The 26579-nt window shown below is 40.7% G+C and overlaps 1 protein-coding gene and 2 pseudogenes across 2 annotated transcripts in view; all 3 read left to right on the forward strand.

Moving 5' to 3' along the window:
• Positions 1-26579, forward strand: part of ZNF609 (zinc finger protein 609) — a 403867-nt gene that overhangs the window by 375385 nt on the left and 1903 nt on the right. Inside the window, exons 4-10 of one of the 2 annotated variants that reach the window (XR_013162437.1) lie at positions 12576-12663; positions 15428-17768; positions 18739-19105; positions 20520-20695; positions 20941-21157; positions 21614-21692; positions 21992-22200. Coding sequence is in view for 1 of the 2 variants with exons in the window: in XM_077128206.1 (XP_076984321.1) it covers positions 12576-12663; positions 15428-17768; positions 18739-19105; positions 20520-20695; positions 20941-21157; positions 21614-21687 (3263 nt within the window). In the remaining variant the exon portion in view is untranslated. Of the gene's footprint in view, positions 1-12575; positions 12664-15427; positions 17769-18738; positions 19106-20519; positions 20696-20940; positions 21158-21613; positions 21693-21991; positions 26574-26579 lie in introns of those variants that run through there. The other variant, XM_077128206.1, reaches the window with a different exon arrangement.
• Positions 735-3995, forward strand: LOC143656251 (5-cytosine rRNA methyltransferase NSUN4 pseudogene; annotated as a pseudogene).
• Positions 2670-6794, forward strand: LOC143656545 (U2 small nuclear ribonucleoprotein B'' pseudogene; annotated as a pseudogene).

Raw genomic sequence — 26579 nt, forward strand, 5'->3', positions numbered from 1 at the left:
AAGTGATCAGATTTCAAGTAGAGCTGTGAATGAAGCTGATCTGGATAGGACTAAGGTAAATCAGAATACAGGGTGAAGTATGATATGGTCCGTATTTTAAAACTTCACTTCTGTGTGAGACTAAAGGGAGAGATGTTTATTTGGTGCAAAATTTATATTTTGGGTAGCACATTATGTAATTTAACTTATATCATCTATTTATTTGAACACCATAATTACACAGGATCTTGAATAGAGTGTGAGATCTCGTTGATTTGTACAGGTTAGTGTTATGCCCTGATATATCCAAGAGTAATATGTATTTAGATAAAGAAGCATTTCAAATATCATATATATGACCATGTCTGAAATTTAAGAGCTCTCTAATGCAATTTGTATTGTAATGAAGCTATTAGTGTTATCAATTGAATGGAGATGTATATATGCAGATATTCCTAAAGCTTTTATTGACAAAAAAAACCTTAATGGCTTAAAGCAACAATTTTTTCAAACACCAAGAAATGAAAGTTTCAGGGAGCACAAGCAAAATATGCTAAAATCAAAATGGAAAGAATTGATGGCACTGTAGCCCAGTAGTGCTTTCTATACTGACCTTATGGCTTCTATTCCAGCAGGGAAGACAAGAGATGGTCTCAGGCTACAGGTATGTAAACTGGGTTTTCTAATGTTGCTTAAAGAACAGATTTTCATAAAGATTCCGCATTTCATTAAAAGTGAGCTAGAGCCGTAGGAGAGACCATGCAGGACTCAGGTTATTTGAACAATTTAAACAAAAACGCGGATAGGATATCAAACCGAATCATGCAATTTATATCAGCAATATGAATGACAAAATTTCAAAAGAAGAATTGAAGAGATCCCTGTATGCCCTGTTTTCTCAGTTTAGCAATGTGATAGATATCGAAGCTTTAAAGACTATGTAGATGAAGGGACAGGCCTTCATTGTATTTAAGGAACTGGGCTCATCCACAAATGCCTTAAGGGGTTCGGGAGGTGCTGAAGCCCGCACAAGTCGCAGTAACTCCACGGAGACATCGACATAAGAAGAAATGGGCTGCCATAGGGCCCAAATTCTCTGCCACTCGACTGGCTCTGCAAAATTTTGACATGACCTACAATGTGCAGTTGGGGGATCTTTGGCCATCGATCCGGGTCAGTCTCCTCTCAGAGCAGAAATACGGTCCACTGGTCAATAACTTTGCTTCTTGGGATCATGTGATTGCTGACCTGGAGCAGCTGAGTGCCAGGGACTTTGTGAATGAAGCCATCTCCCATTGGGAACTGGAGCCTGAGAATAGCCAAAGTGCAGCATCCACCCCTGGTTCCTGGACCTGCAATCCGAACCTTCAATGCTTCACTTTTGTTAGAGGGGATATCAGCCACTTCCCTCCAGCCAGGCTCAGCAGCCTGGGTATCCTGAACTACTACCTGATGGATGCCGCCTCCTTGCTGCCTGTTCTGGCCCTTGGTCTGCAGCCTGGGGACACTGTACTTGACTTGTGTGCAACCCCCGGGAGAAAGACGCTAGCATTGCTTCAGACAGATTGTTGCCGCAATCTCGCTGCCAATGATCTGTCCACTTCCCGAACAGGCAGACTACAGAAGGTCCTTAAGAGCTATGTCCCTCAAGATATCAGGGATGGGAATGGAGTTCGAGTCACCTCATGGGATGGCAGGAAGTGGGGAGAACTGGAAGGGACACCTATGATTGGGTGCTGGTAGATGTGCCCTGTGCCACGGATCGCCACTCCCTTTATGAGGAACAGAACAACATTTTTCAGCGGTCAAGGAAGAAGGAGCGTCAGATGTTGCCTATGCTGCAAGTGCACTTTCTTGCGGCTGGACTCCTTGCCACCAAACCAGGAGGCCGTGTTGTCTATTCTACCTGCTCACTCTCACACTTACAGAATGAGTATGTGGTGCAAGGCACAATTGAGCTCCTGGCTAATTGATACAGCATTGACGTTCAAATGGAAGACCTGACTCACTTCCGAAAACTCTTCATGGACACATTCTCTTTTTCCCCATTTTGCCAGATGGGGAAACTGGTAATACCAAACCTCCTTGCCAATTTTGGGCCTATGTACTTCTGCAAAATGTGTAGGCTGACATAGCATCATCCTGTCCTTGAGGCCTTCGTGTGAGAAAACAAAGGTCGTACACTGTTGGAGTGTACCAGAAACTGAGACCAGTGGCACAGATGCACTCTGGGTTTTATCTCTATCCTGTTCAATTTTTAGGTAGTTTTTAGCAGTAGGAGGAAGGAGCTTTTCTGTCCTCCTTTTCAGTTGTGGAACCTCAGGAGGTTGCTAACTCACCCATGGCTCCCCACCTGTGTCCAAGCCTCTGTTAAATGTTCTTGCCCCACTAGGAGCTTAAGAGGAGGAGTCATTGAGCAAGCTCACACATTAAACTCTAATATTTACCCAGGAAATTGTTGAAACTCCACAGAGCTGGGACTATAGTTGGGAACATCATGTCAGTCCAACCAAGTACTGTTGGTTCATTTGTACTAGCAGTTGTTGCTAAGCACTTCCCTCCTAGGGATAGTCACCCCAAAGTTCAGGACCTTAGCCTGGTTATAGAACCTACCTCACACTTGAGGCAAGCTCCACTTTATCAGTCATGAGCAGCCTGTGACCCAAACAAGCCTACCTCCTTATGGCATTATGATCAAATTTAAGAAACAAGTAACTAAAATGAAAAACCAATACATAATAATCTACCTGCTGACTCATATTGAGAAAGCTCTTCTAAGTGAAATAATTCCAGCCATTCCTCCTTCTGTCACTGGCACTGCTTCTCAAATATAGCTAAGGAAGCTGCTTCTGTCACAGGGCTGTAATTCTCTTTGTGTATTTCTTCCCTTGTTAACTCATCTAACAAGTATTCCTTGAGCTCCTCTATGACTGGTAGCTAGGGAGCTGCTGGAGATATAGCAGTTCAGATTGTGGGAGATAATCAGGCCTCGTTATCATTCGGAGTGGCATCTCTCCTGCTTTCTGAGCACCTAGAAACCTCCTAGTGTCTTTTTTGTTTTGTTATGATTTTTTTGTTGTTGTTGTTCTTGAGCTCTGGTGCCAATTCTTTGGCCCACTCCCAGACCTCTCAGAGCTCTTCCCCTAGCAAAACAGAGACACGCCTTATACAGCCTGTATTTTGGGGCAACATTACATCATGGCCCTTGAGCAGAAAAGTATGTACAACTTTAGAATACTTGGTTTCTTGACTCTTCCCACTTCTCTTATCCCTCCTCTTCCTCTTTATGCCACTCCCTTTTCTGCTAATCCTTGCTTGGGTACTAGAGGTATCATCTGTAATGTCTTTAGAAGAGTTTAAGCCTTCTCCTTTCTTGAAATTTGCATTTTAACTAAGGGCCTTGGAACACTTCCAGACTGTGAAGCTAGGAAGATGGAGTCATAGGGAGCTTGGCTGGTGCTCTGAGTAGGACCCTAACCCAGCCTCCATGCATGACATATGTTCCTCGCTTGCTGTTGACTCTGCACTTGGTGTTTGCTGATACTGTCAGGCTGAACTTCTGCCGTTAGTCTTCTGGGTTACCAGGATACTAATAGAATACTTAGCAATGATAATTCAAGAGGAGATAGTCTCGTGCCCTAGGATCATAGTCTAATTGAGGATAAAGAGACCCAGCTACGAAAAGCAGAAAACTACTTTGGAAAACAGTTTATCTCCTGTAATTGAACATTCATCAACCTTACAACCCTGTCATTCCAATACTAGGGTTAAATCCAAGAGAAACTCGAAATATACACAAGGAGACATGGACAAGAATGTTCATAGCAGCACTCTCCATAAGACAAAAATCTAGAAAGAACTCAAATGAGTATTAACAAGAGTGGGTAAACTGGAATGTTATACAGCTGTCAAAACAAATGAACCACAGTGATATAACAATATGGATGAATATTAGCAATAAAATATAAAATGAAGAAAGTTAAGTCCCAGATGATTAAATGTATCATGATGCCCTTTTCTACAAAACAACTTTTTTCTCTTTTTTATTAGTTTTTTATTACAATAAAATTCACCAATTTAAAATGTATTTTGATGAATTTTGATATATATAATAATGTAGCTACCATCACCAACAAGATAAAGAATAATTCTATCTCTCAAAAAAAAGATAGTTACAAGGATTTTCATTTTATCCTAAACCAATGTGAATCCAGTATGCAAAAACAGATTCTGATATAATATCTAAAATGCATGGCACGTTTGCTGACAAAGAAAAGAAAAAAGCCAAAACCATGGAACAGACTTTAGCAACTGCAAGCAAAAAGTCTGATCTGGGAACAACAAATTCAACTAACACCCAGGGAAATACAAAATACCAAATCCTCAGGTTCCTAATTATCCTCCAGACTTTTTTTATTCCTTAATATTACCAGAAAAGACTAATGAGGTGATGTTATCCATGCTGTTTAATCAGTTCTCTGGTTTTAAGGAAGTCCATTTGGTACTTGGAAGACATGACATTGCTTTTGCTGAATTTGAAAGTGACGACAAGGCTGGTGCTGCCCAGGATACATTACAAGGATTTATAATCACACCATCCCATGACATGAAGATCACCTATGCCAAGAAATAACATTTGGGACAGTCTTCTTTAAAGGATTGATGTTATTTATAGTGTTTGTTTTGTTAACATTTTGGTCAGGCCATTTTTAATAGTTGAGGACAGGACATAATAGTAGCAAAATTTTTGTGGAGTTAATTATCCAGTCTTTCTTTAGCTTTAGTAAACTGTGTAATACAAAGGCCTTAATTTTGTACAACAAACTTTTATTTATGTATATATATATTTTTAAAGTAAACCTAGAGGGGCAGTTGTTTGTTTGTTGTAACAGAAAAGCAGCTGGTGGCCACAGCCATGAGCCCGTCAGGGGAAGAAGGAAGGAGGTAGGCGCAGAGTTCAGTTCCCACCTGCTCACCATGGGACAGGAATCTGTTCCAACCAAATTGTTTGATCCAGTGAATCTGAAAGGAAAGGTCTCTGATATCCCCATCTACTGAGTGCTCGACAAACACTAAGGGAAACGACAATCATGAAGGCCTGGAACATGGAAGAAACCATACCATTCTCAGAGGAGGAGGTGGGAAGTCAAGAGGATCATCCATATATCATGTGGACTGAAGGCTATAGGAGAATTTGGTTTTGAAGTTTCATGCTGAGGCTATTCTGACAAAGGACAACAATATTCGAGTAATTGGAGCTGTTTTTAAAGAGATTTTAATGTGTAATCCCCTCAGCCATCTCAGCAGAGATGGGATTATCCAGAAAAAAATCTGTGGAGGAGTAATGGAGTAAATCCTGGCAAATAAACAGGTACCCCATGAAGTTCTTGATGATGTTATACCAGCAGAAACTGCCAGCTTAGACTAAAAAGGACAGAGAGGAAATGAAATGAAATGTGGAAGACTGTTGGATCCCCAGACTTATACAGGCAAGAAATAAACTAATAAAACTACTCAGCCACAAACCTGTACTACCTTTCGTGAAAAAGGTAGGATGACGCCAAGGGCAGAGGCACAAGCAATCACAATCACAGAGAATTCTTCTCAGGCCTTGAAACCTAACCAGCTGAATTTTGAAATTACTTGTGACCTACAGTTCCTTTTTCCTTTCATTTTCTCCCCTTTTGAATTGGAATGTCTATAACTGGTATCCTCTGCCTGTACTGCCACTGGGACCAGAGAACTTGTTTCTATTTCATAGATCCACAGATGAGAGGAATTTTGCCTCAGGATCATACCCAGAGTCTCACCCATATCTGATTAAAATGATGAAGTTTGGGACTTTTAAACTGATTAGATTTACTGAGATTTTGGACCTTGAGTTTGTGTTGTAATGGGTTGAGACTTGTAGGGACATTGGAACATGATTAATGAATTTTGTACTTTGAAAGGACATGAATCTTTTGGGGCAGAGGGTGGACTCTAGTAGGTAGAGTAATGGCTTCCCAAAGATGTCCACATCCTAATCCCCGGAATATGCGCGTATGTTTCCTTCCACGGCAAAGGGGATGTAAGGTTGCACTTGGGTTTAAGGTTATTTATCAGCTGACTTTTAGGATAAGGAAATTATCTGGGTTATCCAAGTAGGGTCAATATAATCACAAGGGTCCTTTAAAGTAGAAGAGGCGGAAGAGGAGATCAGATTGGTACAATGTGAGAAGGACTAGACCTGCCATTCGTGGCTTTGAAGATGTAGAAAGAGGATCACAAGTCAAGGAATGGGGGCATCTTCTAAAAGTTGGAAAAGGGAAGGAAACAGATCCTATCCAGAGCCTACAGAAAGGAATGCAGCCTTGCCAACATCTTAATTTTAGCTTGGTGAGACCTAGTTTAGATTTCTGACTTGCAAAGCTGTAAGACAATAAATTTGTGTTGTTATAGGGGAAAAAAGTGAACTAGAAAAAAGACGGACAAAGAGAAGTGACCATAAAATTTCTCCTCTTTCTAGGATTTTGGGGATAAAGAAAAAAAAAAACGGCAGTGAAAAGTTAAAAGCCTCAAGTCCCAAACATGTGCACATATAACTTTCCAATTTATAACATCTGCCTAAAAGCTGTCCAGTACCACTAATACCCAGAAATATAACCTGTCAGAAATAAGGAAAATAAAAGAATGCAAGAATAAGAAACAAATGCTAATGTTCAATGAAAGGGAGGGGTAAGGGGTATGGTATGTATGAATTTTTTTCTGTTGTGTTTTTATTTCTTTTTCTGAATTGATGCACATGTTCTAAGAAATGATCATGATGATGAATATGCAACTATGTGATGATGTGAATTACTGATTTTATATGTAGAACGGAATGATCATATGTTTAAAATTTTTTTGTTTGTTATTTTTTAATTAATTAAAAATTTTTTTTAAAAAGAATAGAAAACAAATAATGTTATCTGAAAAATGAGCCCACACATCTGGCTTATGAAACTTGAGAAGTGAGCCTTCATAAGAGTGTTAGTAGCAGCAAAAAAGAATTAGACATTAAAAACTGCAAATAGAGTCATCAGAGGGAAATTATTAAATAGCTATGCTTAAAACTATTAAAAGGCTAACAAATGAAAACAATAGATTTGAGGGGAAATGAAGTAAAACTTATAAATATATGTGTAGTAATTGAACTGAAAATTCAATGAACAGACTAAGAAGTAATAGAGAATAGTAAACTGGGAGATCTAAGGAAATCACTAGCATGTCACAGAAAGTTAAGCAGATGGTGATAGTGATTGGTAAAGAATACAAGGGGTTTTCTGGAACATTCATGAATTTCTGCTTCTTTAACTGGGACTGGTTACATTGACTTTGTGAAAATTCATCAAACAGTACAATTAAGGTTGTGACCTACTTCCCTAATTAAGTACTATTACAAAAAATATAGAATATGTAACATCCAAAATTGCAAAAGTGAAATGGTAATACAAAAAGTTCTGTCAATTTTAGAGAAATCAAGGAAAGGAGTAAAAACAACAAAGAAAAACAAAGAATAGAAATTCAAAACAAAATAAGATGGCTGAAATAAATCCAAATATAAATCTACCTATTTAAATATTTAGGCACTGTTAGATTTGCTGAAATAACAAATTTTATTTTTTTAAAAATCACACTTAAAATATAATGACTAATGAAGTTTAAAGTTTTAAAAATGGAAAAGGATCAATCAGGTATTATTTATATGGCAATATAAATATACAATTAAATAGATTGTAACATTTTTATTACAGATACAGGGAGTTAATGACTAAAAACATTCATCAAGCAGACTACTATAAGTTTAATAATAACTATATGTAAGTTAGGAGTGGTAGAAAACTAAAGGTATTTTGAGACAAACAAGTTGGGAGGCGTTAATATTGCTGATAGAATTACTGAAAGAAGAATTTTAACAAGGAAAAAATAAAACTCTGAAGGAAGAAATGGGTTGTAAGACAAAACAAAACAAAAAATCGGAAGCTAAAAATCGGAAGCTAAAAAAAAAATCTGTTTTTGACCTATGCTTATTATGTTGGTTAAGGATGTATGCAGGGCTCAGCTAGACTATTCTTTTGTTCCATTTGGTATTGCCTGGAAATACCTGGTGGCATTCATCTAGCAGTTGGCCTGGCCTGGTGAATCCAAGAGAATTCACTCACATATCCGATACCTTGAGGACTTCAGGAAAGCTGGCCTGAGTTGGGCCACTCTCTTTCTTCATGTAGTCTCAAGAATCTTCACATAGTCTCTCCTGCATGGAGTTGAACTTCTTAAATCACAGCTCAGGACTCCAAGAACCAAAGTTATTGGTCCTTTTAAAAATTAGGCCTAGAATTGTTGAAAAAGTGATCAGACATCAAGTAGAGATGAAGGAAGCTGATCTGGATAGGACTAAGGTATATTAGAAGACTGGGTAAAGGATGATATCGTCCAAACTCTAAAACTTCTATTTCTGTGTGAGATTAAAGGGAGAGGTGTTTATTTGGTGCCAAAATTTATATTATGGGTAGTACATTTCTTAATTTAACTTGTATGGTCAGTTTAGTTGAGCACCGTAAGTACATGGAATCTTGAATAGGCCATGAGATTTTGTTGGTTTGTCCAGGTTATTTGATACCCCGATAAATCCCAGAGTGATTTGGACAGTGAATGAAGAAGTACATGCAAAGCCCCCTTGGGGGAATGGGGAGAAACAGGTAAATATTCAAATTCTCCATTTGGAGAATTTCTTATATTCTCACAAGCAGTAGGGACAACCAAATCAATAGGTCGCGCTCTCCTACAAAGGATAGGCTAAGCCTACTTAAAATTAGGCCTAAAAGTCATCCCCAGAGAACTTATTTTGTTGCTCAGATATGACCTTTCTCTCTAAGCCAACAAGGCAAGTGAACTCACTACCCTCCCCAACCCACCCCCAACATGGGAGAGAACTCTCAGGATGAGCCCGGACCTGGCATTAAGGGGTTGAGAAAACTTTTCTTGTCCAAAAGGAGGAAGAAAGAAATGAGAAAAAAAATAAAGTGTCAGTGGCTGAGAGATTTCAAACAGAGTTGAGAGGTTATCCCGGAGGTTATTCTTACACATTATATAAATATCTCTTTTTAGTTTATGGTGTATTGGAGTGGCTAAAGGGGAGTACCTGAAACTATTGAGCTGTCTTCCAGTAGCCTTGTTTCTTGAAGATGATTAAATAATGATATAGATTTTACAGTGTGACTGTGTAATTATGAAAGCCTTGTGTCTGATGTTTCTTTTATCTAGGGCATGGACAGATGAGTAAAAAATATCGATAAAAGATAAATAATAAGGGGGCAAAGATTAAAATAAATCGGGTTGATGGAAATACTAGTGGTCAACAAGAGGGAGGGGTAAGGGATATGGTATGTATGAGTTTTTTCTTTTTTATTTCTTTTTCTAGAGTGATACGAATGTTAAAAAAAATGATCAGATGAATACACAGCTATGTGATGATATTGTGAGCCATTAATTGTACGTAATGTATGGAATGTTTGTAAGCTAAGAATGTTTGTATGTTAAGTTTCATCAATTAAAAAATAAAACTAGTTCTAGAACTAGCATCATGTCATTTCTGCAATAATTTAATGGGCATAGCAGCCAACCTAGATTAACAAAAGGGGGAAATAAATTCCACCTCTCCATAGGAGTAGTAATATAGAATTTGAGACCATCTTTAATCTTCAATGGTAAGTATTTTGGAGGAACTAGAAATCATTCGAAGAGAAAAAATGTTCGGGAAAAGAATTATCATTAATATACTCAGAGAGATAGGAGATATATCATCCATGAAAGAACAGAAAGTTATAAGATAAAGGCATTCAGAGAATTAAAAGAAACTCTTAGAAAGTAAAAATGCAACAGAAATTCTGAAAATTAATAGAGGTGTTGAAAAATAAAGGTATTTCTCAGAAAGAAAAATAAAAAGGCAAAGAAAGACACCTTTTAAAAATGCATCATGATGATGAATATGTAACTATGTCATGATATTGTGAATGACTGATTATATATGTGGAATGGAATGATCAAAGTTAAGAATGTTTGCGTTTGTTTGCTGTTTTTTGGTATTTTTAAAAGATTAAAAATTAATTTAAAAAATACATCATAAAAAATATGTTTATGACCTTGTGATAAGAAAGGATTTCTTAAATAAAACATAAAAAAGCATAAACCATGAAGGAAAAAATATATTTGACTTGATTAAAATGTAAAACCAAACTCATCATAAATATATGTAGCTTCAAAAGATAAGCCACATATAGCAATATTAAAATTTCTTGAACTTTTTAACTGTAGCTAATATGGCTACATTAAATAAATATCCTTGTTCTTAGGAAGTGTACATGGAAGTATTGGGTGTTAAAAGAGCATGATGATCGGTTCCCAGTGCCTACCCATGCCAAAAAAAATGAGCATGTTGTACACAGCCTACTCAAATGTTTAGAAAATAGACAAATCAGATAAACAGACAGACAGATATAATACATGTGGCAACATGGTGAAAATTGGCAAATCTGGGTGGGCTGTATTATGTGAGTGCTCTGTATTGTTTTTTTATTTTAACAACTTTTCTCAGGGTTTGAAATTATTTCAAAATTAAAAGTTTAAAAAGTTGTCAAAAAATGACATTTAAAAATTGAGTTCATGGGCAGGCCACAGTGGCTCAGCAGGCAAGAATATGCACCTGCCATGCCAGAGGACCTGGGTTCGATTCCTGGTGCCTGCCCATGTAAAAAAAAAAAGCTAAAAATTGAGTTCACATAAGTGCCTTCTAAAGCAATGATATGCTCAAATAAAATTAATATGCTCAAAAAAATTGAATCCATGTCACATATACCAGGTTAAATTACTGTTGGATCAAAGATTTAAATATAAAAAAGAAAGTCATAAAAATACTAGAAGAAACCAAGAGAAAAAAGTGAAGAAACTGTTAATAAAGTGATAGGATAGGGAAAGCCTTTTGAAATATGACAAAAAACTCAGAAGCCATAAAAGATTGATAAATTTACCATCTAAGTAAATAATTCTGCATAGCATTAACCTGGAAGCAAAGTCAGCTAACCAGGGGAAATGTCCAATTCATATTATGAACAAAAATAAGTATATATTCTTACCCCAATATATTAAGAGCCACGAATAAGAAACAGACTAATAATTCAGTAAAAAAGAAAATAAACAAACCATATGAACAGCCATTTCACCAGAAGAGAAATACAAATGTCTTTTAAACATGAAATGATGTATAAACTCATTGGCAAAAATCAAAAAGATATATAACAGTATGTTGCCAAAGGGAAAGAATAGCAGGGATTCTCCTGTACTACTGGTGGGTGTGTAAATTAGAATATCCACTTTGAGGGCAATTAGGCAGTATTTATCAAAACTCCAAATTCAAGTGCTCTGTGCAATTAGTAATATTACTTACAGGAATTTCCCTTATAGACATGTTCATGTAAATAAGAAAACATTTGCACAAGGTTATTTATGCATCATCATTTGTAATAAGAAAAGAATGAAGCAACCTAAATAGCCATCAACAGGATACTGATTAAATAAATTATGGTACAATCATTCAAATGCAGCCATAGAATGAAGTAGCTTTATGTGTACTGATATGGAATGATCTAAAATATATGGTTGCATGAGAAAGGCAATGTGCAAAATTCTGTGTACATTGCTACCATTTAAGGAAGAATATATAAACGTATTTGTTTATATATGTGTAAAATAACTCTGAAAGAATACATGAAACTGGAGGGCTGAAGAACAGTGACAGAAAGGATATAATATTGTATTGAGGTTTGAGGGGAGACCTTTTAAATTTTTTATATGTGACTATATTACCAATTCAAAAGCATTTTTAAATAAAATGAACACTATGACAGGAATATTCATTGTGACATCATTTAAGAGCAGAATGTGCAAAACACTTAAATGCTCAACAGGAGAATGTGTAAATTGTGGTCAGAACATACAATGTAATATTTCCTTGAGAACAGTTAAAATGAGTGGATTAATTTTTTCATGTCAACATGGGTAAATCTCATTTTAAATATTTAAGCAAGAAAGGCAAGTTGCACATTTATATGCCCAGCATGATCCCATTCATGCAAAGTTTTTCAAATTTTTATAAAATATTACTATATTTTCAATATAATAAATAATGTTTTATTCTTTAGACAAAGAAATCTGATGCAAGCATGGCAAAAAAACTTATGAGTTTTTTTAGATGGATAATGGGCATATAGGTTTTTGTTAGGGTATTCTTTGTACTTTTTCAGTATGTTTGAGATATTGCATAATTCAAAAAAAAATAAGAAAATGTGCTGGGACCTATGCCATAAAATCTTTGCAGTATTGCCAGTCCTTAGGGTCCCTGATAGTGCTGTAGGCATTTTCCATGGAAGTATTCCAGCCCAATGTTGTTTGTCCCATTGGGACCCAGAGCACCTCCTAAACCTTCCTACAAAAGTCACAGGGTGACTCAAATGGAAAATACTCTTCTCAGTAACTAGCAGGGTTTCCCTTGTTTATATCTGCCTCTTCTTATTTTCCAGGGATGTTGGTGGTAAATGTAACATGGAGGAATAAGACCTATGTAGGTACACTTCTTGACTGTACGCGGCATGACTGGGCACCCCCAAGGTAAGCAATCTGCAGCTTTTTAGTTCATATTAGTGATTCAGACTAATCAGTAAAACTGTATACCTTTATCCTGCCAGAGTTGTGGTGTGCCTGGCTTTTAAAGGACATATGATAAGAGACAAGAGAAGGCACTATATTTAATTGGCATTCAAGGAAAATAAATGAGTTAGGTATTGAAGCATTGGGAATATGTGTAAGATGGGGAAGAATGGGGAGAAAACTCTATATTTTTTTGTCTAGAATTATTGAATTCTGGCTTCTTACTCACCTCGAGAGAAAGGCCATAAAGTCTAACGATGGGTGAACATTCATTGACAATGCTTTTTTTTTGGTGGTGGGGGAAGGGGATGGTGCACGGGCCAGAAATCGAACCTGGCAGACAAGCACCCTACCGCTGAACTACCCACACATCCCCTGATGATGCTTTTGATGATAGGCATCTCTCAGAAATTTGAACTCAAAAACATTTCAGTTTTATGAATTCCACTAGACCGTGTTGGTTTCACAAAAACCTTTTCAAGTTGCATTTCAGTTAGTGATATCTTACAGTTGTTTCTAATATTATTATTCAGTTTGCCAGGGTTTGGGTCTTTGGAAAAATTACCTTAAACCTTCACCTGCTTACTGTTCCCATGGAACAGAGATGGGCAGGAATGTTCCAAGGAAAAGTATTTTAATGCTCTTTACTTTTTTTTTTTTTTTTTTTTAATTAATTAAAAAAAGAATTAACAAAACAATTAGAAATCATTCCAATCTACATGTACAATCAGTAATTCTTAATAGCATCACATAGTTGCATATTCATCATTTCTTAGTACATTTGCATCGATTTAGAAAAAGAAATAAAAAGACAACAGAATAAGAATTAAAACAATAATAGAAAGAAAAAAAACAAAAAAAACAAAAACAAAAAACCTATACCTCACATGCAGCTTCATTCAGTGTTTTAACATAATTGCATTACAATTGGGTAGTATTGTGCTGTCCATTTCTGAGTTTTTATATCCAGTCCCGTTGTACAGTCTGTATCCCTTCATCTCCAATTATCCCTTCTCTTTTTTTTTTTTTTTTTTTTAATTAACGGAAAAAAAGAAATTAACCCAACATTTAGAGATCATACCATTCTACACATGCAATCATTAATTCTTAACATCATCACATAGATGCATGATCATCATTTCTTAGTACATTTGCATTGGTTTAGAAGAACTAGCAACATAACCGAAAAAGATATAGAATGTTAATATAGAGAAAAAAATAAAAGTAATAATAGTAAAATCAAAACAAAACAACACAAAACAAAACAAAAACCTATAGCTCAGATGCAGCTTCATTCAGTGTTTTAACATGATTACTTTATAATTAGGTATTATTGTGCTGTCCATTTTTGAGTTTTTGTATCTAGTCCTGTTGCACAGTCTGTATCCCTTCAGCTTCAATTACCCATTGTCTTACCCTGTTTCTAACTCCTGCTGAACTCTGTTACCAATGACATATTTCAAGTTTATTCTCGAATGTCCGTTCACATCAGTGGGACCATACAGTATTTGTCCTTTAGTTTTTGGCTGGATTCACTCAGCATAATATTCTCTAGGTCCATCCATGTTATTACATGGTTCATAAGTTTATCTTGTTTTAAAGCTGCATAAATGCTCTTTACTTTTAAAATATCACTTTCTTTTTCTCAGGTGTGATTATGCTCTACCTAGGGATATATGGTCATTTATTCCTTCCACTTTTCAGAGATGTGGGACCAGATTTTCTAGAGGCTTAGCATATTGTTTGACTATAATCAAACTATCAGAGAAGTTGTCCTGACAAGAATCAGAAGCAGATGTGCTAGACCAGTTTGTAAAGTTCTTTACATTCTCCCTTTGTATGTATGGGAAACCTATTGGAAGGAGTTGTTTCTGCTTTGGATACATTAGAATCTAAAGACATAGTTGCTGAGAGGGTAAGTGATAATAGGAAAAAAACAGTAAGTCACTTCATAGTAGGGCTCCTTTGGGGACCCCTAGAAGATATGTGACAAAATTTGCCTTTTTCCTGCCATTAGCTATGGCTCCTACTCTCTTAGAAACAGTTGGCTCCAGTTGCCCCTGGAACGAAATAGAACAGTCTTCAAGTCTACAAAGGAACCAACCTCAACTGAAGGTTTAATTCTAGGCAATGTTTTGATCTCCTTGAAAAGCCATGAGGAATACACCTATGTGCAAATCTCTAAACATCCAAAGAACTCATGTAATGTTGACTGTATCTAGACTTTAGGGCATGTTTAGGGGCCTATTAATGTGAATGGGTGCTTAGTTCTACCTGGCTATACATTTGTGATGAGGTATGTAGGGAACAAGCATTGGTTGAAAGCAGAACTAGGATCCAGGCATTGCCATTAATCAACTATATGACTTTTGGCAAGTCACTTAGCATGCCTGGCCAGTGTCCTAGATGATACCTGAAGCCTTTCCTGAAACCAAGCCTGCAGCTGTATTTGGGAAATGCAGGCATGGCTGCTCTTTGTCTCATGGAACAAACTCTGCATGGTTTAGAGGTAAATATTAGGGAATACTTTGCTACTAGCATGCAGATAGATCCTAGGATCTCATCACATAATACAGTTCCCATGCACTCAAAAGTTCCTTTAACAAATCAGATTCATTGAAAATGAAAATGTCCACCTGTACATTCTTCTGTAGGTTGTAGCTAAACTGGTTTAACAATGTTTTCTACTCTTTGTAATACCCTGTTGTGTTTGTCCTTTGCCAAGGTTCTGTGACTCTCCCACCAGTGACTTGGAAATGCGCAATGGTCGAGGTAGAGGCAAACGCATGCGTCCCAACAGTAACACACCTGTCAATGAGACAGCCACAGCCTCTGACAGCAAAGGGACCAGCAGCAGTAGCAAAACCCGGGCAGGAGCCAGTAGCAAAGGCCGTCGGGGCAGCCAGAATTCTTCAGAGCATCGCCCACCTGCCAGCAGCACCTCTGAGGATGTCAAGGCTAGCCCTTCCTCAGCTAATAAGCGGAAAAACAAACCCCTTTCAGACATGGAGCTGAATTCTAGCTCAGAGGACTCCAAAGGGAGCAAGCGTGTCCGTACAAATTCCATGGGTTCAATCACTGGCCCCCTCCCTGGGACCAAGGTGGAACCCACTGTTTCGGACAGAAATTGTCCCTCCCCAGTCCTAATTGACTGTCCCCACCCAAACTGCAACAAAAAGTACAAGCACATCAATGGACTTAAGTATCACCAAGCTCATGCCCATACAGATGATGACAGCAAACCAGAAGCAGATGGAGATAGTGAGTACGGAGAGGAGCCCACCCTCCATGCAGACGTCGGAAGCTGCAACGGTGCATCTGTCTCACAAAAAGGTTCCTTGTCCCCTGCCCGCTCAGCTACCCCCAAAGTTCGGCTCATAGAGCCCCATAGCCCTTCCCCTTCAAACAAATTCAGCACAAAAGCCCTCTGTAAGAAAAAGCTGAGTGGGGAAGGGGACACAGACCTTGGGGCCTTATCCAATGATGGCTCTGATGATGGACCTTCAGTAATGGATGAAACAAGCAATGATGCCTTTGATTCTTTGGAAAGGAAGTGTATGGAAAAAGAAAAATGTAAAAAAACCTCTAATTTAAAACCTGAAAAGATTCCTTCCAAGAGCTTAAAATCAGCCCGGCCCATTGCCCCTGCCATCCCTCCACAGCAAATCTATACCTTCCAGACAGCCACCTTCACAGCAGCAAGCCCAGGCTCTTCCCCAGGCTTGACCACCACAGTAGTCCAAGCCATGCCCAACAGCCCCCAACTTAAGCCCATCCAGCCCAAGCCCACAGTCATGGGAGAACCTTTCACAGTCAACCCTGCCTTGACACCAGCCAAGGATAAGAAAAAGAAAGACAAAAAAAAGAAGGACTCTTCAAAAGAACTTGAAAGTCCTCTGACCCCTGGGAAGGTGTGTCGAGCAGAAGAGGGCAAAAGCCCATTCAGGGAATCATCAGGAGATGGAATGAAATTGGAGGGGCTCCTAAATGGTTCATCAGACCCCCACCAGAGCCGACTTGCTAGTATCAAGGCTGAAGCTGACAAGATCTATAGCTTCACTGACAATGCCCCCAGCCCTTCAATTGGAGGTAGTAGCCGCCTAGATAGCACTACCCCTACCCAGCCCATGACTCCCTTACATGTAGTGACCCAGAACGGAGCTGAAGCCAGCTCTGTCAAAACCAACAGTCCTGCGTACTCTGACATCTCTGATGCTGGGGAGGATGGGGAGGGCAAGGTGGACAGTGTCAAATCAAAGGACCCTGAACAGTTGGTTAAGGAAGGGGCTAAGAAAAGTCTTTTCCCCCCTCAGCCACAGAGCAAAGACTCACCATATTACCAAGGCTTTGAGAGTTACTACTCTCCAAGTTACACACAGTCCAGCCCAGGGGCTCTAAACCCCAGCAGCCAGACAGGAGTGGAGAGCCAGTCCCTGAAGACAAAAAAGGATGAGGAGTCTGAGAGCCTAGAGGGGAAAGTAAAGAACGATGTCTGTGAGGAGAAGAAACCAGAGCTGAGCAGTTCGAGTCAGCAGCCCTCTGTCATCCAGCAGCGTCCCAACATGTACATGCAGTCCTTATACTACAACCAGTATGCCTATGTGCCTCCCTATGGCTACAGTGACCAGAGTTATCACACCCACCTTCTGAGCACTAACACAGCTTACCGGCAGCAGTATGAAGAACAACAGAAACGGCAGAGCTTAGAGCAGCAGCAGCGGGGACTGGACAAGAAGGCAGAAATGGCCCTAAAAGAGCGGGAGGTAGCACTAAAGGAAGAGTGGAAGCAAAAGCCATCAATTCCACCAACTCTTACCAAGGCTCCCAGCCTGACAGACTTGGTGAAGTCAGGACCCAGCAAAGCTAAGGAGCCAGGGGCCGACCCTACCAAATCAGTCATTATTCCCAAGTTAGATGACTCTTCAAAACTCCCCAGCCAGACCCCTGAAGGACTTAAAGTGAAGCTGAGTGAGGCTAGCCATCTAGGCAAGGAGGCCTCTGAGGCTAAGGCAGGTGCTGAGTGTGGCCGCCAGGCAGAGGTGGATCCAATACTCTGGTACCGACAGGTAACTGCCATCCCTGGGAGGAAGTTGAAATTCCTGTGTGATAGTCTTTCTCTCTTCCTTAAAAAACAAGGCTGTCCTTATGGAGGGGTTCAACAGAACTGAGATTAGCAGGAGAAATCTATAATTTTAGAATTCTTTACCTTTGTAAATCATTTTAATGTTTTTAAAAAAAATCTTTGTATCAATAAAAGGTGATTTCCCCTTTTGACAAAAAGGCCTAGATAAGTTGGCTTGATATATTTGGGACTACTCAGGACTTCACTAGCAGATCCAGGACTAAAACTCAGGTATCTTGATTCTGAGGTCAGTATTTATTACACTGTTTGGTTCCTATGGAATGAGTTAATGGTAATCTCCCCATTTTAGAGTAGGCCCAGAATATGCTACTCATACTGACTTTTTTTTTATTATCCATACATTTTTTATTAAGAAAAAAGTGTAATGCTTATGCACAAACATCTATGTCTGACCTATTGTTAAAAGGATACTGTAGAGTAAGAACCTAGATTCTCATATCTTGCTCTATTCATGAGACATAGAATGTCTTCCCTTCTCTCTTGGTACCACAGTTATGCCTACCCCTTTGGACTGGATAGCACTTATAGTTTTCCACCCTTTGAGCCCTGCTTTGAAGAAGTAAAAAAAAACAAAAACTAAGCATCCTTGAAAAGGGGGCACCCTCTTCTGTTTAAGAAGTTGTTTCCCCAGAATATTTGTTCTTTCCTAAAGAACATCCACTGTTGGATTTTGCTTTTCTTTCCTCTCACCTTGTTTCTCTTTTGGGGGGGAGATGGGACTTTTTAAGCAAGAGCAACCCAGTTGAGTTATAAATGAAGACCAGTAGAGGCCAAGATCATACTCTGCCCCAGGTGTCTCGTAATTATCTGCTCTGGTATTTCTACTGGGATCTTGAGCTGAAACATCTCCCTTATCTGTACAACACTCAACCCTCATTCTGTGATTGTTGTAGGAGGCAGAGCCCCGGATGTGGACATATGTTTATCCTGCCAAGTACTCAGACATCAAGTCAGAGGATGAGCGCTGGAAAGAGGAGCGGGACCGCAAATTGAAGGAAGAAAGGAGTCGGAATAAGGAGTCTATCCCTAAAGAGGATGGGAAGGAAAGCACAAGTAATGACTGCAAGCTGCCCCCATCTGAGGAACCTCGTCTTGGGAGCAAGGATCCCCGACCAAGTGTCCATGTGCCTGTATCCTCCCCCCTCACCCAGCATCAGTCCTACATCCCCTACATGCATGGCTACTCCTACAGCCAGTCCTATGATCCCAGCCACCCCAGCTACCGGGGCATGCCTGCTGTGATGATGCAGAACTACCCAGGTACAATACCCTGGTGCCATTGCTGTTCCATTTACAGAGAAATGAAGCACCGATTTCAAATTCAAGGTTTTCTTGCTCAGCACTAATAAGGCTTATTGAGGCTATTAGATGATAGCCCATTTTTTAATATATTTTTCTGTGAAGTAGCCTCACTAACGCTTAGCTCCTTGAATGACCCCTAATTATAGTCTGTGGGACCACCTCTCCCTCCCTTGCTCCAGCTGGAGGATTCCATCTACAGTCAGTTTTCACTGCTAACTTAAAATAAAACTCACTCTCTGCCACTGCCAATCTTCCCTTAACCAGTATTTTTTTTAAGCATAACTCATGTTCTACAATGTACTAGACACTGTTAGAAATACAAATATTGAAAAGACTTAAGGAGCTTATAGTTTGATTGTAACAGGAGAGACACATGGAACAATAAAAATTCGAATCAGGACAATGTATATGTTCACTTGCAAGATCACGTTCACTTATAAAGTCAGAAGGCAGTCAGAAATGGGGAAAGCAGTTTAAAATCAGTTTGGGATGGGGGGGTTCCAGCTAGAAAAGGTCCGGCTTAGGAAAGATAAGCTCTTTATTATTGCTGTTGATGAGTTCTTGGGTAGAATGGGGGAAGGGGGGTAAAGGGGTTTTAAATGTTTGTTATTGTGTTAGAAGAAAGTGCTCTTATTCTACTCACTGATTTATGTTACCTGGAGGAGCCATAAGGGATGCTTCTCAGGTAGAAGGACAGTTCCTTAACTCACTACAGGAAAGCAACCTAAACAGTCTTGATGTTCTGATGTAACATTGTAAGGCATACTCTAAATAGGACAGGTAAGCTTTTTAAATAGGGATAGCTGCCTCAGCTCATGGTGTTCCTTTCTGTCATCCCAGATGACATCTATATAAAAGTCATAGCTCTGTTTATTGAGTTGCTTGCTCCGTGCCAAGCACAGTACTTGGTAATTTATATTCATTATCTTATTTAATCTTCCCTGTCACCCTATGAAATAAGTATTGGTCTCTTCATTTTGATGGTAAGGAAACTGAAGTTCAAAAAATTGTTAATTTGCTAGTAAGTCTCACAGGTAGGATTTTAGCTCAGGGCCATCTAAGTCTGAGTACTATGATTGTTCCAGCCTACTGTTTCTCCACTCTTCCAGACTGAATCTCTGAGGCTGATTCAAAGAACAATAGTAAAAGTTGGCTGGAGGAAACTGAGGGACGTATCCCTAACATTCCTTAGCTCTGAGTTTCTGTCCAGGGTCAAAAGGACAAGCCAATAGTCTCAGCCTGAGGACACCATGGTAGAAAATATCTCAGCCTGTGCCTTGGAAAGATGATGCCCACCTAACCAAGCTCACCAAAGCAGGGTTTCTTCCACCTCTCCCAACTCCTTCAGTGCTTTTTATTTTTCCTTCCCTAGGTTCATACCTTCCTTCCAGCTATTCTTTCTCCCCATATGGCAGCAAAGTCTCAGGGGGTGAAGATGTTGACAAGGCACGAGCCAGCCCCAGTGTCAGCTGTAAATCCAGTTCAGAGGCCAAAGCTCTGGACATCTTGCAGCAGCATGCCAGTCATTACAAGAGCAAGTCTCCCACGGTAAGGAAAGTGCAGTGTTGCTAGCTGTTATCCAAAGATTAATTAGGCCAAATCCAAGGTCTGGGAGAAGGTAGGCAAATTTAGGCCCTCACCACATTCCAGCTTGGCTGTTTTGACATTGACCCCACCAGGGACACCTCCTTGATTCTTAGGTGCCCTGCATTTCTGTGGAGTTGGTGGACCCTGGACATCTCACGTCTGTGTGTGTCTCACTGTGGTGCTTTTCTGTCTGCTTTCATTTACAGATAAGTGATAAAACTCCTCAAGAGAGAGATCGGGGAAGCTGTGGGGTGGTTGGTGGTAGTGGCAGCTGTACCAGCATCGGGGGAGCAGGTGGGGGTGAAAGGAGTGTAGACCGGCCCCGCACCTCCCCGTCCCAGCGCCTAATGTCCACACATCACCATCATCACCACTTGGGGTACTCGTTGCTCCCAGCACAGTACAACTTACCCTATGCAGCAGGTAAGCCTCTTTTCCCCACCTCTTTTTGTCTCTACCCTAGTATCATTGTCCACAGCAAGGGGCCCCAGACAAGGGTCTGTTTTTTTGGAACTTAAAGCCTGTTCTGAGTCCTAGCCTCCTACCAATAGTCATTAAAGTATATTTCCTCCTTTGGAGCTTGGAGACTCTCGAAGTCCTTCAGAATTTTGGCTTTGATATTGAGAAGAATAAGGAACAGTATTCTCATGGCCAAAAAAAAAACCATGCAACTGAAAAATAGAGCCTTACTATCTATCCCTAGCCACTGTATCTGGCCAAATATCGGATTTTTTTTTTCTCTCAGTTTCCAAAACTCAAGAGAGATAGAAATTAAAGAGGAAATTCCAATACACACCTTCCTAATACCCTAGTAAAGGGAAAGTACTCAGTAGGAGAGCCCTGGGAGCACTACATTAATATGTTCTTCTCCCCACTTAGGGCTTTCTTCTACAGCCATTGTTGCCAGCCAGCAAGGCTCAGCTCCCTCACTCTACCCACCCCCCCGAAGGTGAGAATGGTAAGTAACTGTTGTTAATTTGGGACAACATATAGAGCAGGGTTATGCCATACCTGGATTACAGAACCCCTGTGGCACTCAGGTGGCGGGATGGCTCAGTAGAATGAATGGTAGAACTCAGCCAAGCCTAATACCAGAATGTCCCATGAAGCCATGTGCATCTGAGAGGACCTGTGGAGCACAGATGTCTCCTAGGGACCATGCTGGTCTCCCCCACAGTTTATTTTCTTGGCACGCCACCTGTGGTTGTTTTGCCAGCAAGCTGAGTGCCTGGTTATCTGTCCATGTTTCCCTTGCAGAACACAAGTGCCCGGATAAAGTCAGCTTCACCGGCCCGGATTGGCTCACCCAAGGAGGTGCTGGAGATGCCATTTAGACATCAGTTAAATGGTGTTGATCATCTTGTTTGCCGTTTCCATCATGACTGAAGGCAGACCCTTGGCTGTCTCTCCTCCACCAGATCTCCGGACTCCCCACCCCTCCCTCTTCCTCAGGAGATGGAGAGCTGGTACATAGCAAAAATATTTATTCTCTTGGCCACAGTTGTGACTGTTGTGGCCTCTCTAGAGATGAAGGCACAGGGAGCTACTAGGGGAAAATGGCCTCAGCACAGAGAAGTCACTGCTCTGTTGCCTAAGCCTCTGTCAGTTGCCAGAACAGTACCAATCCCCCAGGGAGGGACCCCTAAGCACTGGGTAAGGTCTGAAGACAGCACAGCAGCCATACCCCTTCTCACTGTCATTACCACCCAGCAGTTCCTGTATCTCCCCAGCATTTTGGGCCTTTGGCACTGGCAGCACGTGGAGGAATTAGAATCTCAGGAAAGAAATTGGAGACTGTTTTCCTATAATTGTGAAAACATGGTCTTCAAACATGAAGACTTCTCCCTCTCACATGAGCACATATAATTGCTCAGAGCCTAGCCTGGAAAAAAAGACCCAAAGCATTTGCCCCTCAAGGGCCTTGACCTCCTGTCAGGCAGAAGGCAGGGGTCCCAAGCCCAGCACAGGACTCCCCCGGAATATGGGAGTAAGCTGGAGCCGGAGCATGAATGGAGTCTGTGAAGTAGAACCTGCATCCCCACTAAGCTCTGCTGCTTCCTATCCCTCAATTCCTTGCCCTTTTCTCTTCTCCCTCCTGACCCTTTGGTGCCTTTCCCGGCAGGGGTGGGGTGGGGTGGGGAGGGCCCAAACTGATCTCTCCTCTTCTTTTCCACTGCTCTTAAGACTCAGGCAGATAAAATAATATTCCTCTCACATGGGGAGCTTTGAAGTCTGCCAAGTCACCTGAGGGCAAGGCCCAGGAAGCAGGTCCTGGGAACACCCAGCAGTTCTTAGAGATGTCCTGTCCGTTCAGCCATCTGAGTTTAAGTCCACAAATATATACAGCCCAAGTTCCTCTGTCTACAACTACATTTATATAATGCAATCTGTAACCTCTGTTTGTGCCAATATAAGCTGTGTTTATACATAACACAGATGGTTTGGTTTTAGGGGCCACCAGCCATGGGAGGTTATTTGTTCCTTAGATCCTGGGATGATACATCCAAAGCCACAGAGTATCCTCAGCAGGGCTGTGCTTTGAGGCAGCAGACACTTCCCTAGATTCCTTAGAAATGCAGTCTCCCTGTCCAAGCTTTATGCTCTTTTGACTTGGAAAGTGACAGTGATTTGGTAGTTTTATTAGAGTCACTTCTTCCCAAAGGTGTGGGGAGCTCTTGCTCTTACTTTGAGGGGATCATCCCTTTGTTTACTTTTTTCTTTACTTGAGCCTCTGGATTAAGAGAGAGAAAGACTGACTGACACTAGCCTAGGCTAGAGAACAGCATTTGGGACCAGAGTGCCAAAAGTGGAAGTTTAAAGGGAGGTACTTTGCTCTGACTTAGTTTGGAGAATGGGGGGAGGGAGAGTGGAAGGCCGTAAGCACAATGCCCAGTAGAGTTTGGTTTCCAAGGAGCCTGGACTAGTATCTATGTCTAGGGGTATAGATAGGCTGAGGTCAGTGTGGGGACATAGGGTCATTTGCCCAAATGAGCCACCTCTGACTACAGACCTTTCCTCTAGGTTACCGTGTTCTTGTTTTTGTTCAAGTTAAGTTTTGAGAGAAAAAAAAAAAATCCCACTGTTTAGACCTCTTGGCTTACCCTCAAGCAGCCTCTATTTCACTCATCATTCCCTCTGCCACCTGCTGTCCCAGTGGGCAGTGCTCTGAGCAGCGATTTCCGTTTCATCCATGGAAGTAACTGGTGTGAACACCTTCACCCCATCTAACCTGAGTCACCACCACCACAGGGATGACTGAATTTCAACCTGATTATTCCCTCCCAAGTTCCCATAGGGTGGGGCCAAGGGCCCATCTCTGTTCCTGTTGTTTTTAAATATTGTTATGTGTTTTGTATCTGTGGCACTGGCCTACAGTGTGCTGTGTACATATTGTAAAGAAACTGTTTGGAGTAATTTTCTTTCCCATTGGGCAGGCATGGCCCCATGTTCCTGCCCTTTCCACTTCGTTCTGTAACACAAAGAGGAGGAAGCTTCTGTATTAGCAGGGCAGCCTTGAGTTCTATGGAAGGGAACAGCTTTTCTTTCATTTTTTTCTCCCCCTTAAAAAAAATTTGGCTCTTTGATTCTTATATCTAGTTCTCCCTTGAAGAGTAGGAGGTGCTCAGAAAAGCAGATGAAAGCAAAAATGGCAGAATGGCACTCCCTTTTCCTGGTCTCTGATCCTTGCCAGAACCAATCTTCCCTCCCTGAAATAATACAAAACAGCAGCAGCTATAGAGGAAGTGGAGACCCTTGACAAGTGCTATTTCCCTCCAGCCTTCTTGGCAAGGACAGACAGAGGTGAGGAGTACATGTGGCACCCATGACCTATTCAGAGGGATGAGGCACTGAACAAAGATCCCCATCTCACCCCAGGCAGGGGCAAGAGCTGAAAACTTTGCTGCTGAGGGTCTCAACTATCAGACCAAAGGCTCTGAGCCACCCTTGCTCAGACCTTCGTAGTTATAGCTCATGGGTTGGGGCTACCCCTAGAGAAGGAAAGGGAATGGGAGCCTCATCCCCAGATAAGGTAGCTAAGGATTGGAGGAAAGCTGCACTTTAGGATTCACATCTATTTCTTCCTCATTTAAGGTGTGCCAGCTCCCTTTATCACCCTTTCCCTGCCTTGGACACTTAAAAAGTTTCCTTCTCTTGCCCTACCTTCTCTGCAAATCCCAAAGTCAGAGGACCGCAGGAGGGTAAGAGGACACCCCATGAAACAAAGGGTGATTCTTGAATCTCTTCTCTTCAGGCTCTAAGGTGGAGATGGGAAGACTTGGCTTAGAGAGTTGGGAGTTAACTGCAGAAGGGCTAAAAAATTATCATATATGAACTTTGAGGCAACTAATGTCCCTTATTACCCCATATATCCTATCACTATTCCAATGTCTACTCTGAAGCCCCCCTCCACTTCCAAGATTCAAATGGGCAGCTAGTTGGCCCCATAATTCTGGGCCTTTGTTATTTGATTAATTACTTGGGCATCCCAGGAAGCTTTCCGATGATCCCCTGCCATGGTCCCCTCCCGAGATTGAACCCTTCCCAGACCCTGTCCCCAGCCCCTCCTGCCCCAGCCCACCCGCTTGCCTTGGTGCTCTAGCCCCTCATTGGGAGCAGATTGGGGCGAGCTGGAGGCCCGGGCTGGAGGGGCAGTGTTGCTGTTGATATTTTTTGTTCCATTGGCGTTGCTCTGTTGGATTTAATTTCAGTCTTCCTGATTCTTCCCTTCTGTAAAGTGTACATTACCAAGTTCCTTGTTTCTTTTATATATATATATAAATATATATGTATATATATATATATATATATATATATATATATATATACAAACTGTACTCTTTTTGCCTTTGTACATTTAGGCAAGAAGAGAAAAATAAATCTTTTTAAGAGACAATCACAAATCTGTGAGGGCTGCTGGTTATTTCTCCTGGAGTTTGCTGCTGAGCTGCCTCCCCCTTCTTCCCAAATTTTCCATTCTCCTTCGACTTTCCTAATCTTCCTGACCCTGTTCCATATGCCTCCTCGGCTTCACCTTCCCTGACTGATGGCAAGCTGTCAAATCCAGTGTCCAGACTATCTTCCCTACAGCCTTTTCTATTCAGCATTGTTTTCTGGCCTGGACACTAGCTTAGCCCGGGATGTTTATCCTGTGCCCTGGCCTCTCCTCTCTTCACCCTGAAGTTCCCATTCACTAAAGTGGCTTTGGATCCCTGGGCACTCTGGAATTGCCTCCTGGTGGCCCTGGCTTTGAACACTCACCTGTAAAACTATGCAGCTGAGACTCTCTATGAATTTGCATTATTGAAACCTATGAATCAGAACGGATGGTTTTTGGCATGAGTGGGAAACTATCCCCAGCCCTCCCCACAGATTCCAGCCTCCAGAGAGCTCTGATCCCAAGTCCAGAGAAGCATTCCTGGCTGGTGGATTTCTGGCTACCCCATCAGAACAAGGGCTAAAGGTTTATGGGACAAGAGCATTTAATCAGAATTTCAAAGGGTGGGTAGCCAACCCAATCAAACTATTGTTTTGCCTTTTTAACTTTCTCTTCCTCTTTCCTGTTCTCCTCCTTTGGCCCTTTCTCTCCCTTTTCTTAATTGGCTTTGGAATTGAAGTATATTTTTAAATTATTTGTTATATTTATTGAATAAAGTTTTTAATGTCCCTGTTCTTAAACTTAGACTTAGTTTGCCTTTCACATCATATCTTACCCCCTTATACGCCATAGCACCAAAAACTTGTAAGTGGTTTTTTTAAATCAGTGTGTAGCTTTTAAGTGCCCTAATTTCTTTCCTGGCAATGGTCTTCAATAGCAAAGTTTTCCTTTTAAAAGAGAAATCTTGCC

Source organism: Tamandua tetradactyla, chromosome 14, assembly GCF_023851605.1.
Source record: "Tamandua tetradactyla isolate mTamTet1 chromosome 14, mTamTet1.pri, whole genome shotgun sequence".
In the NCBI taxonomy this organism is placed as follows: domain Eukaryota; kingdom Metazoa; phylum Chordata; class Mammalia; order Pilosa; family Myrmecophagidae; genus Tamandua; species Tamandua tetradactyla.